Source organism: Bison bison, unplaced genomic scaffold (genome assembly GCF_000754665.1).
Source record: "Bison bison bison isolate TAMUID 2011002044 unplaced genomic scaffold, Bison_UMD1.0 scf7180017864291, whole genome shotgun sequence".
Lineage (NCBI taxonomy): Eukaryota > Metazoa > Chordata > Mammalia > Artiodactyla > Bovidae > Bison > Bison bison.
The window spans coordinates 10666404-10678824 of NW_011494863.1; the positions used below are offsets into that span (position 1 = coordinate 10666404).

Below are 12421 nucleotides of genomic sequence, written 5' to 3' on the forward strand. Positions count from 1 at the left end.
TGATGTTTCTCCCGGCAATCTTCATTTCCAGCTTGTGCTTCTTCCAGCCCAGTGTTTCTCATGACGTACTCTGCATAGAAGTTAAATAAGCCGGGTGACAATATACAGCCTTGATGTACTCCTTTTCCTATTTGGAACCAGTCTGTTGTTCCATGTCCAGTTCTCACTGTTGCTTCTGACCTGCATACAGATTTCTCAAGAGGCAGGTCAGGTGGTCTGGTATTCCCATCTCTTTCAGAATTTTCCACAGTTTATTGTGGTCCACACAGTCAAAGGCTTTGGCATAGTCAATAAAGCAGAAATAGATGCTTTTCTGGAACTCTCTTGCTTTTTCCATGATCCAGCGGATGTTGGAAATTTGATCTCTGGTTCCTCTGCCTTTTCTAAAACCAGCTTGAACATCTGGAAGTTCACGGTTCACGTATTGCTGAAGCCTGGCATCTTACTAAACATGTATGCATTGAAACATGACCTCTTCTCACCTTGGAGCAATGAAAAGTTCATCCCAGGTCAGAATCAGGCCAAGAATCATGACATACTTCTTTCCACACATTATGCCTTCTTTTTCTTGACTTACTGCAATGGCTATGACCTCCAGTGGAGATTCTCTGGTGGCTCAGTGGTAAAGAATCCACCTGCCAATGCAGGAGATGCACATTCAAACCCTGGGTCAGGAAGATCCCCTGAAGAAGGAAGCGGCAACCCACTCCAGTATTCTTGCTTGGAGAATCCCATGGACAGAGGACCTGGCGGGCTATAGTCCATGGGGTCACAAAGAGTTGGACACAACTTAGTGACTAAACAAGAACAACAAAGGACCTCTAGTGTGATATAAATAGAAGTGGTGAGAGTAGGCATATTTGTCTCAATCCAGATCTCAAAGGAAAGTTCAATAATTCACCATTAAGGCTGATGTTTGCTTGTGGGGTTTTTTGGTAGGTATTCAATCCAGATCTCAAAAAAAGTTCAATAATGTACCATTAAGGCTAATGTTTGCTTGTGGGGTTTTTTCGTAGGTATTCCTTATTATCACATTAAGCAAGTTTCCCTCTAAGAGTTTTCTAAGAGTTTATGTTACAAATGAATACAGAATTTTATCAAATATTTTTTCTGCTTCTATTGAAACATGTGGTTTTTCTCCTTTTTTCTGGTCCTACAATAAATTACATGGTTAGTTTTTGAACGATAACCCACTCTTGCACTCTTAGAATAAGTTTGATCTCTATGCAATATGGTTTTTATATGTCTGGATATTATATGCTAATATTTTGTTTATAGTTTTTACAACTATGTTACGAGAGACATTAGCCTATGACTTTCCTTTTTTTAATGTCATTGTCAGGTTCTGGTATCAAGGTAATGTGAGCCTCATAGTAAGAACTGGGAAGTGAGAATCATTATTCATCAACTATGGACTTCCCAAGCCCAACCCTCCATCTCTGCTATAACTCTCTCCCACATTCTTGCCTTGTAGCCCATTAATAGCAGAGAGCTGGCTTCCTCCCAAGACAGCCTGTTTCTTCTCTGGTTCTTTAGACTAGAGTGGTCTTCCTGGTATTGTGCTAAAACCTGCCTCTTCCTAAATAAGTAGTTGTGACCCTTGAGACCGCTCAGTAGCCCTTGAGATCTGGAGCTTTCCCAAAGATGCCCCTCCCAGGCTTTTCATCTCTGTGGTGAACAGTCACAGGCCCTGTCTTCATGCAGTGCCCACAGTCGGGATGGGCGGGGAGGTCTCTTTGGGGTAGGTTGAGTTTCAGTCTCCTCCCTCCACTCTCCACTCCAGGAGGCCCTAACCCCTTCTCTTCCTGTCCAGTGTTACAAAAGCTCCAAGGACCGGCAGCCGCATCTGAGGCTAGCGCTGGATGTCTGCAGTGTCATCTATGTGCCCAAGGACAGCCGGCACAAGAGGCACGAGCTGCGCTTCTCCCAGGGGGCTACTGAAGTCCTGGTGCTGGCCCTGCAGAGCCGGGAGCAGGCCGAGGAGTGGCTGAAGGTACAGGAGGGCCTGTGCCCTTCACCCACCCTTCCACCCTCCCTCCCTCCCTTCCTTCCTCTCTTCCCCAGGCCCAGCCCTCAGTGGGGTGGGCCCCTGTCACTGGAAGAACAGGCCTGGCTCAGAGGATCAGTACCTTTCACATGGCTAGGGCTTTATGTGGAAATGGGCCTCGGATATCTCCAGGAGACAGACCTCAGCCTAGAGACCTATGTTCCTTCTAGCTATGTGAATCCCCTAACATGCCTACTGTGCATTTATCCTACCTGCAATGTACATCTCCAGGAATAGAGAGCTTAAGACCTCCTATAAAAGAAGCTGATTTTATCATTAGACAGGCTAATCCTTTTTTTTTTAATAAAGGAGAAATTCTTTATCTTAGATGAAATGTGCATACTTATAAGATCCACCTATGACCCAGTTCCTGCATCTTACACAACAATTAGAGTTACCATGCACTGAGCACTTACTTTGTGCCATGCATTGTGGTAAGAGCTTTATACACATGACTTCATTTACTATTCACTGTGGGACTAATATTGTCCCCATTTTATAGATGAGGAAGCTGAGGCACAAGAGCTTCTGTGACTCACCCAAGGTCAACCACCAGTGGTTCGGACCAGAATTGGAAGTGAATCCAATTCCAAGGAAAATCTAAGGAAATCTAGCCCAAAGGTGACAGGATGGCATACTGTTGACAAGGGAAGACTTCGGTGCTATACAGACCTTAAGTTCAAGTCCCGGACCTAAGCAGCATTTACTGACTATGTGATCTTCTGCAAAGGACTTCACTTCCCTGTGCCTCAGATTCTGCCTCTATAAAATGGCTCTTGTAAGCATTCTAGAGCGTACCTGACATAGAGCCTGCCAGGCAGCAAGTCCTCAGTAACTGTCAGCAACTACTGTGACGGTGATGGTGAAGCCCTCACCCCCAGGCCCTTACAGCAGACCTCTCCACCTCTGATCTTCCGAACAAAGAAACCAAAGCCCCCATTCCCTCCCTCCCCATCCTCTCTTCCTTCCTGTGATAACCAGCTCTCCCACTGGGATGTTTACTGATTCTCATTACTGCCTTTGTCTCAGGAGGGGAAGGAAGAGAGACAACCTGCCTGCTGGGGTGGGGGTGAGGGGAGTGCTCTGTCCTAAGGGACTGTGGTTGGGTAAGAAAAAGTCCTAGACTTGGAGTTAAAGAGGCCTGTCTTGGTACCCCAATTAGCGCAAACAGTAGGGCAGAGCCTCATCATCCTCATTTGTAATTTGGGGACCAAAGTACCCCACCCCACAAGGCTGCTATGGGGATATACAAGGGGATAATCCAGGCAAAGCCACCTGACAGATGAGCAGCAGCGGTCTGTTACTATTTCATGATCAGGATGCTTGTGCTGCATGGCCTCAGGGGAGTACCTTGGGGTCTCCGTTTCCACATCTTTGAAATGAAGAGAATAATCCTGGCTATTCTGCAGGTTGTTGTAAAGTTCCAACATGTCACAGAAGTGAGTTCCTCATGCCTGTGCGGGGCATACACATGGCCCTTCACACCCATCATCTCACTGGTCCTCACACCCCCAAGGAGGTAGCAGAGGACCCATAGCATCCCCGTGTTACAGATGGGGAAATGAAATCCCAGAGCAGGGACATGGCTTTGCCAAGGCCATGCAACTAATTAGTAATGGCGCCAGGTCTAGAAGCCAAGCCTCTAGGCTCCCAGCTCCTTACGTTTTCAATTCAAGGGACAGACACAGGAGAAAGCCTGTTCAGATCCTGATGTGCCCTACACATGGGGCAGGAGGCCATGTCAACCTGTGTCCCACCCAGTGATCCCAACCGCTCTGCTGGGCCTCGTTCTTGCTGCTGTCTCCACAGCACCTCTGCCACCTGCTCACAGTGTGTGTCCTCTCCACAGGTCATCCGAGAGGTCAGCAAACCCGTCGGGGGCACTGAGGGGGCAGACGTGCCCAGATCCCCAGTCCTCCTGTGCAAGGCGGACCTGGACAAGGTACCTCTGTCTTCACAGGGTCCCTCTGAGACAGACAGTGGGAGCTCAGCACAGGCTCTGTCCCAAGGGACGCGCAGGCTGCTGGTGAAGCCAGACATTGACCAGGCACTTAATAAACGTCTACTGAATTCATGAATGCCCATGTCCAAGGTGCAGCACAAGCCAGAGGAGGGAGTGCCTACCCTGCCAGGACAGGAAGAGGTCACGTTTGAACCAAGCCATGAACACCAAATTGGAATCAGTCAGTCAGACAAGGAGTGTCCACTGGGACATAAATGAAGCAGTCGTTTCATTCTATCAGGCCACCGGCAAATACATGCTAAAAAGCCTATGTTTCACTAGGTGCTGTGGGTGATCATGGGACTCAGCCCCAAATCCTAAGGGAGGTTAAGACCCCCACATAAGGGTCTCGCACGACATAATAAAGGCTAGCATTATAGAAAATGTGACTGTGGCCAGCACTGTTCTAAATGCTTTGTGTGTGTGTACCGAATTTAATTTCTATAATTCTTTGATGAACTGCATTTTCAGAAAAGGAAGCCATGGCAAAAAGATATTTGCCCAAAGTCACACATAATAAGAACAGAGCCAGCTGATCACACCCAGCCAGCCGACCGGTGGCTGAGTGTACAGCAGGAGGGTAGCTAAAATGTTCAGGTGGCATTTCTGGAGAAGAGTGGGAGTGAGCACGTGTTACTGGTGGCTCTCTCTCCACAGACTCCTGTGATTGAGCTGTCATCATCATCAAGCCAATTCCAAAGTGCACACAGTGTTTCTTTATATTTGCTGTCTATCTTGATGAAAACCTTAACATCTGTACATCATCACAGAACAAACAGGAGCCACAACTTCTGTTTCACAATTTACAGAGGTGATTCTTTATACTTGACAGTTCTGTCCCATTTCTGACAGTTGCCATTTTTCCAACCTTTGGAAACTTGAGAGAATGCACAGACTCTCTCATTTCCCCTGCCTTCTAGTACTATGCTTATAGCAAAGCATCCCTGAGCCTGGTCTGGGGTATCCCCAGAAAAGGTTTAGGGGCCTCAGAGCTCTGTAAGTTCACCTTTTTAAGTGGATAGGTATCATTGTAGTCTTGTCCTGAGTCTGGCTGGCACAGTTTAGCTTCTTAAAGTGGGACAGTCACATATCACACAGATGTTAGAAATGACAATTTCTAACAATTGGCCTCACAATTTCACTTGTGCCAGTTCCCTAGTGCCTCACAGCAGCCCACTGACAGGAGGGTAATTCAAGTGAGAAGGCTTGGAGAGATGAAAGGATTTTCCCATATCCCCACAGCTAAGGAGAGACATCATTTCTTCCAAGGCCCATCTTGACTATTCTACCCCACTCCTTAATAGGAATGAATGAATGACTGATCCAAAGTTGGCATAATAAGTAAAAATACTGCTGGCTGACCATGAAGTTGTTACCATGGGCTGGGTGGGGGTGGGGTGTGTGTGTATGTGTGGTATCTTTGCCATTCTCTCATCCAAGCTAGAATTGTAATGGATTCCTCTCTCATCACCATTCACATTTACTGATCACCGAGTCCTGTTACGACTGTTTTGAAAATGCCAGCTCATCTTTTTCCTCATCCTCACAAGTGCTTGGCTCACCCTCCTATCAAGTCTCACATTGCCCAGGATGACATTCGTACTGCCCCTTTTGCTTCCAGTCTTGCCCCCTCCTTGTCCATCTCCCATGATGCAGCTGGGGGGCTTACAAGACCAACTTCACCACTGTCCCACTTAAATACCTTCTTACCTCCCCATCACCTACCAAATATGGTCCAAACTCCCAGGATTCTAATCTCAGCCTATTATACTGAATTTCTCACTCCCCAAATAGACTGAATTCCTCACTTCCAAATAAATGGAAGACACAACCACCCTAAGTCATAGCTGTCCTCCTCATACCAGTATGACAGTTGCTGACAAATATTTCTTTAGCTAATCCTCATGTACAGGGGTCAAGGGGAGACTGAACCAAGAAAGGGAGACTTTGAGTGTGCCTCTGACAGGGGGCTGTCTGTGTTCCTCCCCAGAGGCTGTCCCAAGAGAAGCAGACCTCGGATTCTGACAGCCTAGGCATGGGTGACAGCTGTTCCACTCTGGGCCGTGAACATGGTAGGAGCCTCTGGGGGCTCAGGTGGGAAAATGCTAGAGCTGGGAGGGGCCTTGCCATGAGCACACGCAGTGCAGATCAGGTCCTGACCATTCTGGAGACCTAGCTGATGTGACCTGGACTATCCATACTGGGCTAGGCCTTGTATGCAGATTCAAAGGCTGGGGGGAAGGCTAGGGGCAGGTGGATCTGGAACTTGGGGCTCCCTCCCCTCATCTAACCCATCTCCACGGTAACAGGCAAAGGGAAGAAGAGCAGCCTGTCAGAGCTGAAGGGTTCAATGAGCAGAGCTGCAGGCCGCAAGATCACCCGTATCATCAGCTTCTCTAAGAAGAAGGCACTGGCTGATGACGTGCAGGCGTCCTCTACTGAGGAGGTTCCGTGCTGTGGTGGGTACCATGCATGCAGAGAATTCAGACCCTGTTGATGGGGCCAAGCCAGAAGACCCTCCAGGCCTAATCTACCTCATTCCTAAGGCAGAGGATAGAATCCTCCTAGACGACTAACCCCCCACTCCATCAATAATCCATGCCCATCCACCACTTCTCCTCCATGAGGCCCTGACACCTAACAGAAGGAAAAGTCAACCAACTGTCCTATTTCTATGCTCCCTATGACATTCGTGCCAATCACTGCCCATCTCTGGGCCTCAGTTTCCTCTACTATGACAAGAGGAGAGTATCTTAACTTCCCAGTATATAATATAATATACCAAGTGTTTGAGTTATGGTCCAGTCTTACAAGGATATTTCTTGAATAAAAATATTTAAGGACTTTATTGTAAACACATAAAATGCGAATTAAAAGTAGTTTGAAAGAAAAGAAACATTGTTCATCTAAACCCATTGTTCCATGTACTGGAATCCAATAAAAAAAATCATGTGTTTTAGGTAAACGATAATATTCTGCTAACCTGGAAAGAACATTATATATAAAGAACATGGATATAAAGAAATATTTTGTAAGTGGACGAGGACACTGTTATGGTAAAAAATAAATTAAGACCTAAAACATTAAAGGGAATTCTAAAGTCATCAGCCACCAGCCTGCCCCTCACTTGTTTTTATTTTTTATTTTTTTTTCTTGTTTAATTTTATTTTATTTTTAATCTTTACATAATTGTATTAGTTTTGCCAAATATCAAAATGAATCCGCCACAGGTATACATCGTGTTCCCCATCCCGAACCCTCCTCCCTCCTCCCTCCTCCCTCCCCATACCAACCCTCTGGGCCGTCCAGTGCACCAGCCCCAAGCATCCAGCATCGTGCATCGAACCTGGACAATTCTTCATCCTGGCTACATGTTTTTTGTTCCCACATCTGCCACCAGGTGTCAGCATCAGCCATTGTTTTCTGTCCTCCGCGATTAGTTTTTGCTATTTTAGGCGGAAAGGCAGAAGGAAGAGTTGTGTCTTTCATTCATTATATATAGTAGTTCTGTCCTTTTCATCAAGGTTGGTACGGTCTGAAGGCTGTGCAGGTATGTACAAATATGATTATCAGTCCCCTGTTCACAGATAACAAACTGAAACCTGAGGTCACAGACCAGGAATGAGCTGACTCAGGACCCAGAAGGCCTTTCTCTCCAGCTAGAGTACAAGAGTTACCCAGGCCCTCTGTCCCTGCACCCTGACTTGTATCCCCCAGGACTGTCAGGAGGTCGCATCGCTGGTCTCTCCCTCCCAGGTTATCTGAATGTGCTGGTGAACCACGGATGGAAGGAACGCTGGTGCCGCCTGAAGTGCAACACCTTGTATTTCCATAAGGACCGCACAGACCTGCGGACCCACATGAACGCCATTGCCCTCCGCGGTTGTGAGGTGGCCCCAGGCTTTGGGCCCAGACACCCATTTGCCTTCAGGATCCTACACAACCGGCAGGAGGTCGCTATCTTAGAGGTGAGAAGAGAAAATAGCTTAGGGGTGGGAGCTAAGAGGAGCTCTGGCCTGGAGGTTGGCTTTTGTCCAGGGGACCTTATTGACATTACAGGGACTAAGGAAGAGGGAAAATGAGCCAACTGTCGCCAAGTAGCCGGTTAAACTATAGAACACCCACTTAAATGTGAATTTCAGATAAACGATAACTAATTCTTTTTAGTACAAGTATATCCCATATTTGCGACATACCTATGCTAATAAACTATTGTTTATCTGAAATTCAAATTTAAGAGAATTGTGCATTTTTATTTGTTAAATTTGGCAACCCTAGACCCAAGGTTTGTTTATTCTACCTTATAAATATAGTCCCAAGCCTGAAAGGCATCTAGTCTAACTCTGATCTAATTTTGGAAACCTCTCTACAATTTACTTCCCACCAGTGACTGTTCATCTCAGATAAACCATTGCTCCTCCCACCAAGCAACTAAATTTTTACAAAGATTCTCTCCATATTGAGTTGAAATCTTAAAACTCTGTGTGGGAAGCAACTACACCTGTTCTGCATATTTTTGTTTTTCCAGAACCCAGCCTGATATCCAGCAATCCTGGGCTGGACAGTATTGGGCTCAATGAGGGACAGTAAGGACTCAATTAACATCTGTTGGACAAATGGCTGACTGACAATGTGATTTCATTTCACCCACTCATTTTTCCTAACTACCCACTGACACCAGGCCTCCTCTCTGGGGTCATACAGAATACACTGAATCTCTCTTTACGTGTCAATCCTTCAGCTATTTAGAAATTTAAAATATAACTGGAGGAAAACCTAAAAACTACCCCCTCATATTACAGATAAGGAAACTGAGGCCAGGGCAGTCACATGCTTCACCTGAAGCTCCACAGAGGACTGATGGCCTCTTGGTTTTTTTCCTACAACTAAGACCCAGCCTCTTGGTATTGTTTTCTTTGCCCAGTACCCACTGCCTCTCTCAGTTATTAAATGTAAGGAAATATTGATTCTGTAAGTCACTTCTACTTTTGATAGCTTGAGATGGGTCTTTTACTTTTCTTCAGAAAAAGCTTTCCCTTTCTCTTCACAAAGAGCTTTCTGGCAAAAACTATGCTTTTTAAATTCAAGTTTCTAGTTTTTGTGTGCTAACTTGATTTTATGATGATGCTCTTTAACATTTCTCTGAGAGTATTTATCAAGTGCAAAAAAAATAAGAATAGGAGCATCTTGAATGATGTCATTAGTAATTTAAACATAATAGATTTCTATTTACATTAACTTATATTAATCTTATATCCTACACAAATATATTTAAAAGTCTGCATCTCATATGTTGTTATTAGATGTCCATAGAATATTTAGAAAAACTGGCAAAAAGATAAACATTCCTAAATTTCAAAAAGTAGAATTCTTTTTGTGTGTGATTCAATTATATATACACATATATTATTTTTGAAATTATTTTCCATTACAGGTTATTGCAAGATATTGACTGTAGTTTACAGCAAATCTTTGTTGCTTGTTGCATATCTTATTTTTTAAAATTAGAAATCTAGCATTCTATTCATACTAAGTCAAACAGGTGGAATCAAACTGTCATAACTTTTTTAGTTAGGCAAAAATTCATAGGTTTTCTAATATATATATTATATATTTTATTTTATGATAATGTTCTTTAAATAAAAACATGTGTTTAGTTGACCAGCAACTTCTTAGAGATTCTCCTGTATACAATATTATATATAATTGGCATTTATGATACAAGAAAAACATGTGGGTTATGTGATAAATGGCCTCATTTAATAAAAAGCAAATATTAAAAAAAAATTCAGAGAACACCTAAATTTTGTTTTCCTATCCAATCGGTCTGGAAGGCTCTGAGGATAATGAGTGAGGTTATATGTTTTAAAGAGATAGTTGGGGAGGGAGTCTCTATTTCTTACCCAGAAAACTTGGTTTTCTGGATGAGTGTTCTAGTCTTGCTCCTCTTGGATCCCTAGGTATTGGGTCCAAACAGATACTATACGTATATGGGTTTGGCTGAAGTGAGTGGGTAGCCAGAGACCCTGAATGTGCCACAGTGAACTCAGCTTATGCCTTCTCTCCCTCAGGCAAGCTGCTCAGAGGACATGGGCCGCTGGCTTGGGCTGCTGCTAGTGGAGATGGGCTCCAAAGTCACTCCCGAAGCATTGCACTATGACTATGTGGATGTGGAGACCCTAACCAGCATCGTCAGTGCAGGGCGCAACTCCTTCTTGTAAGGGCCAGTACCCCACAGCCCCCCAAAGCTGCCTACAACCTTTCCTATCCCAGCTCCCTCTCAGAGGCGGATTGGGAGGGAAGGGAGGATGGGCTGAGAAAGACTGCTTCCTTGGGAAGTCAGAGTGGGTGCCTTCCTCTTCCAGCAGGAGGAGAGAAGCTGGTTAAAGGAGGAGGCTCAGGGTTGAGGATGCTGTGGATGGAATGAGCCAGAAAGGAGAAGCTCTTTTGGACCATGGCCTGGGCTCTGCTCTCATGCCATAGAAATTTAGGGTCCCCATACCCTTGAGCCTCTGGGCAGGCATGAGGCTCATCTGCAGAGTTTGCATTATAAGTGCCAGCTTCGAATTACGGCTCTATCATGAGCAACAGCTTGGGTGGGTTGGTTGCTTGCCAGCCTGGATCCTCTGTTTTCTCACGTACAGAATGGAGGTGATGAATAACCTGCTTCCTGGATTGTGAGAATCCCATGCATCCCTGCCTATAAGCTCTAAACACATCAGTGGCACAGTGCTGCCTGGCATGGCTGCTATCACTAACTTTCTGACCTCCATTAAAAGCTGCTGCCAGAATCAAATAAGTGGACAGGAAAGCACTGTAAACTGCATAAGTATCATTGTCACATCATCATCATCATCCCTTGTATTTTCTAGATATGCAAGATCCTGCCAGGATCAGTGGCCTGAGCCCCGAGTCTATGATGATGTTCCTTATGAAAAGATGCAGGTATGGTCCCTTGGTTCTTTGGGGGACATGGCAAAGCCACTTATTAGCTCTCCCCCTCTCCTTCCCTATTCCTTTGCCTCAGAGAAATCATTTCTGTTTAACCAGCACCTGGAAGGTAGGGGAGAGGGGACCTTCTTGCCCCAGACTGTGGCTTGGGAGAATCTCTGGAACAGGAGGCTGGGCAGTGTGGAGGAAAGAGCCCCTAGCCAGGAAGAAGAGAGGGCTCTGCAAGGTACAGAGCACTGCTCCAGTCTGAGCAGGCTGGGGCTCTCCACCCCTGTTACAGCTCTGTGAACTGACTGATTCAGTAGTTGTCTCAGGTGGATGATAACTGAGTGGCTGCCCCCACAGCCCTTTACCTGGTGGCATCCACAGTCTGGGCTTCAGTTCCCAGGACAATCTCTCTGTCTTGCTCACTAAACCAAGAAGACGCCAGCTTATTAACTTACAGTAAGGCCTCTGTAGCCATCACATGACCCATACTGCTCCACAATCTGCCCTGTGCCTCCTCCTGCCACGGGAGAGCAAGAGGACCACATTCTGACTAGGCATTGTTTGGTGAGTCAGGCCTCACAGCTCATGCACAGAGAGAGGGAATCAAGGTGCCAAGGAAAGCAGATGTGTCTGCAGGCCAGGACCCCTGCCCTGGACAGTGCTAGGTGACCATCTGAGCTCTTACCTCTAGGTCTTTCAAGAACTAAATGAAATACTTTATGGAAAAAGCTCAGCACAGTACCTAAACACTGGAAGGTCTTATAATGAGGGTAAATAATACTGCTATTATCAATATCATTATTATATGACTATTATATTCCACTCATGGTTTCCTGAGCTTTGACAAGATGTTGAGTGTTCTCACTACTCTTTCATGTGAAAATGTATAGCCAGTCTATTAAGTTATGCCACTTCTATCACTGGCTGATCTCAACTTTGACTTTTTTTAACTTAAGACTTTATTTTAGCAATTCAGAAAATTTATACATCCAATTGATGTACTGACAAAATTATCTATGGTAAATCAAATATGGTCACCCAAAGTCTTTTGAGACTTCCTAATTTTCCACTCAGCAGAAATTCCAGTTTAGGGTTGCCTTTAGGAAGGTATGAGGATCAAGTAACACTGCCAGTGCAAGTGGTTTATAGACTGCTGAAGACTGCACACAACTAAAAATGTAAGGCCAAGACCTCAGAGGTCAGGCAGCACTCAGCCATCAAGTGCACATCACTGAGGGCTCAGAGCCCACCCATGCTTTATCTTCTCCTTCCGTCTCCCACCTAGGACGAGGAGCCTGAGCGTCCCCCTGGAACCCAGGTCAAGCGCCACGCCTCCACCTGCAGTGAGAAGTCCCATCGGGTGGACCCACAGGTCAAAGTCAAGCGCCACGCCTCCAGTAAGTTCTGTGTGCAAGGGAGGAAGGGAGGGGAAT

At 45.5% G+C, this 12421-nt stretch overlaps 1 protein-coding gene and 1 long non-coding RNA gene across 9 annotated transcripts in view; one reads left to right on the top strand and one right to left on the bottom strand.

Annotated features, from left to right (window-relative positions):
- LOC104996294 overlaps nt 1-12421 on the bottom strand; it is a 116194-nt gene that overhangs the window by 82054 nt on the left and 21719 nt on the right. The window lies entirely within an intron of this gene.
- The window catches only part of AFAP1L1 (actin filament associated protein 1-like 1), a 77311-nt gene that overhangs the window by 45585 nt on the left and 19305 nt on the right, over nt 1-12421 (top strand). For both annotated transcript variants that reach the window (XM_010850511.1, XM_010850513.1), the window contains 8 exons: nt 1814-1993; nt 3897-3989; nt 6040-6121; nt 6359-6508; nt 7806-8017; nt 10121-10266; nt 10922-10994; nt 12274-12385. In XM_010850511.1, coding sequence (XP_010848813.1) covers nt 1814-1993; nt 3897-3989; nt 6040-6121; nt 6359-6508; nt 7806-8017; nt 10121-10266; nt 10922-10994; nt 12274-12385 — 1048 coding nt within the window. The remainder of the gene's footprint in view (nt 1-1813; nt 1994-3896; nt 3990-6039; nt 6122-6358; nt 6509-7805; nt 8018-10120; nt 10267-10921; nt 10995-12273; nt 12386-12421) is intronic.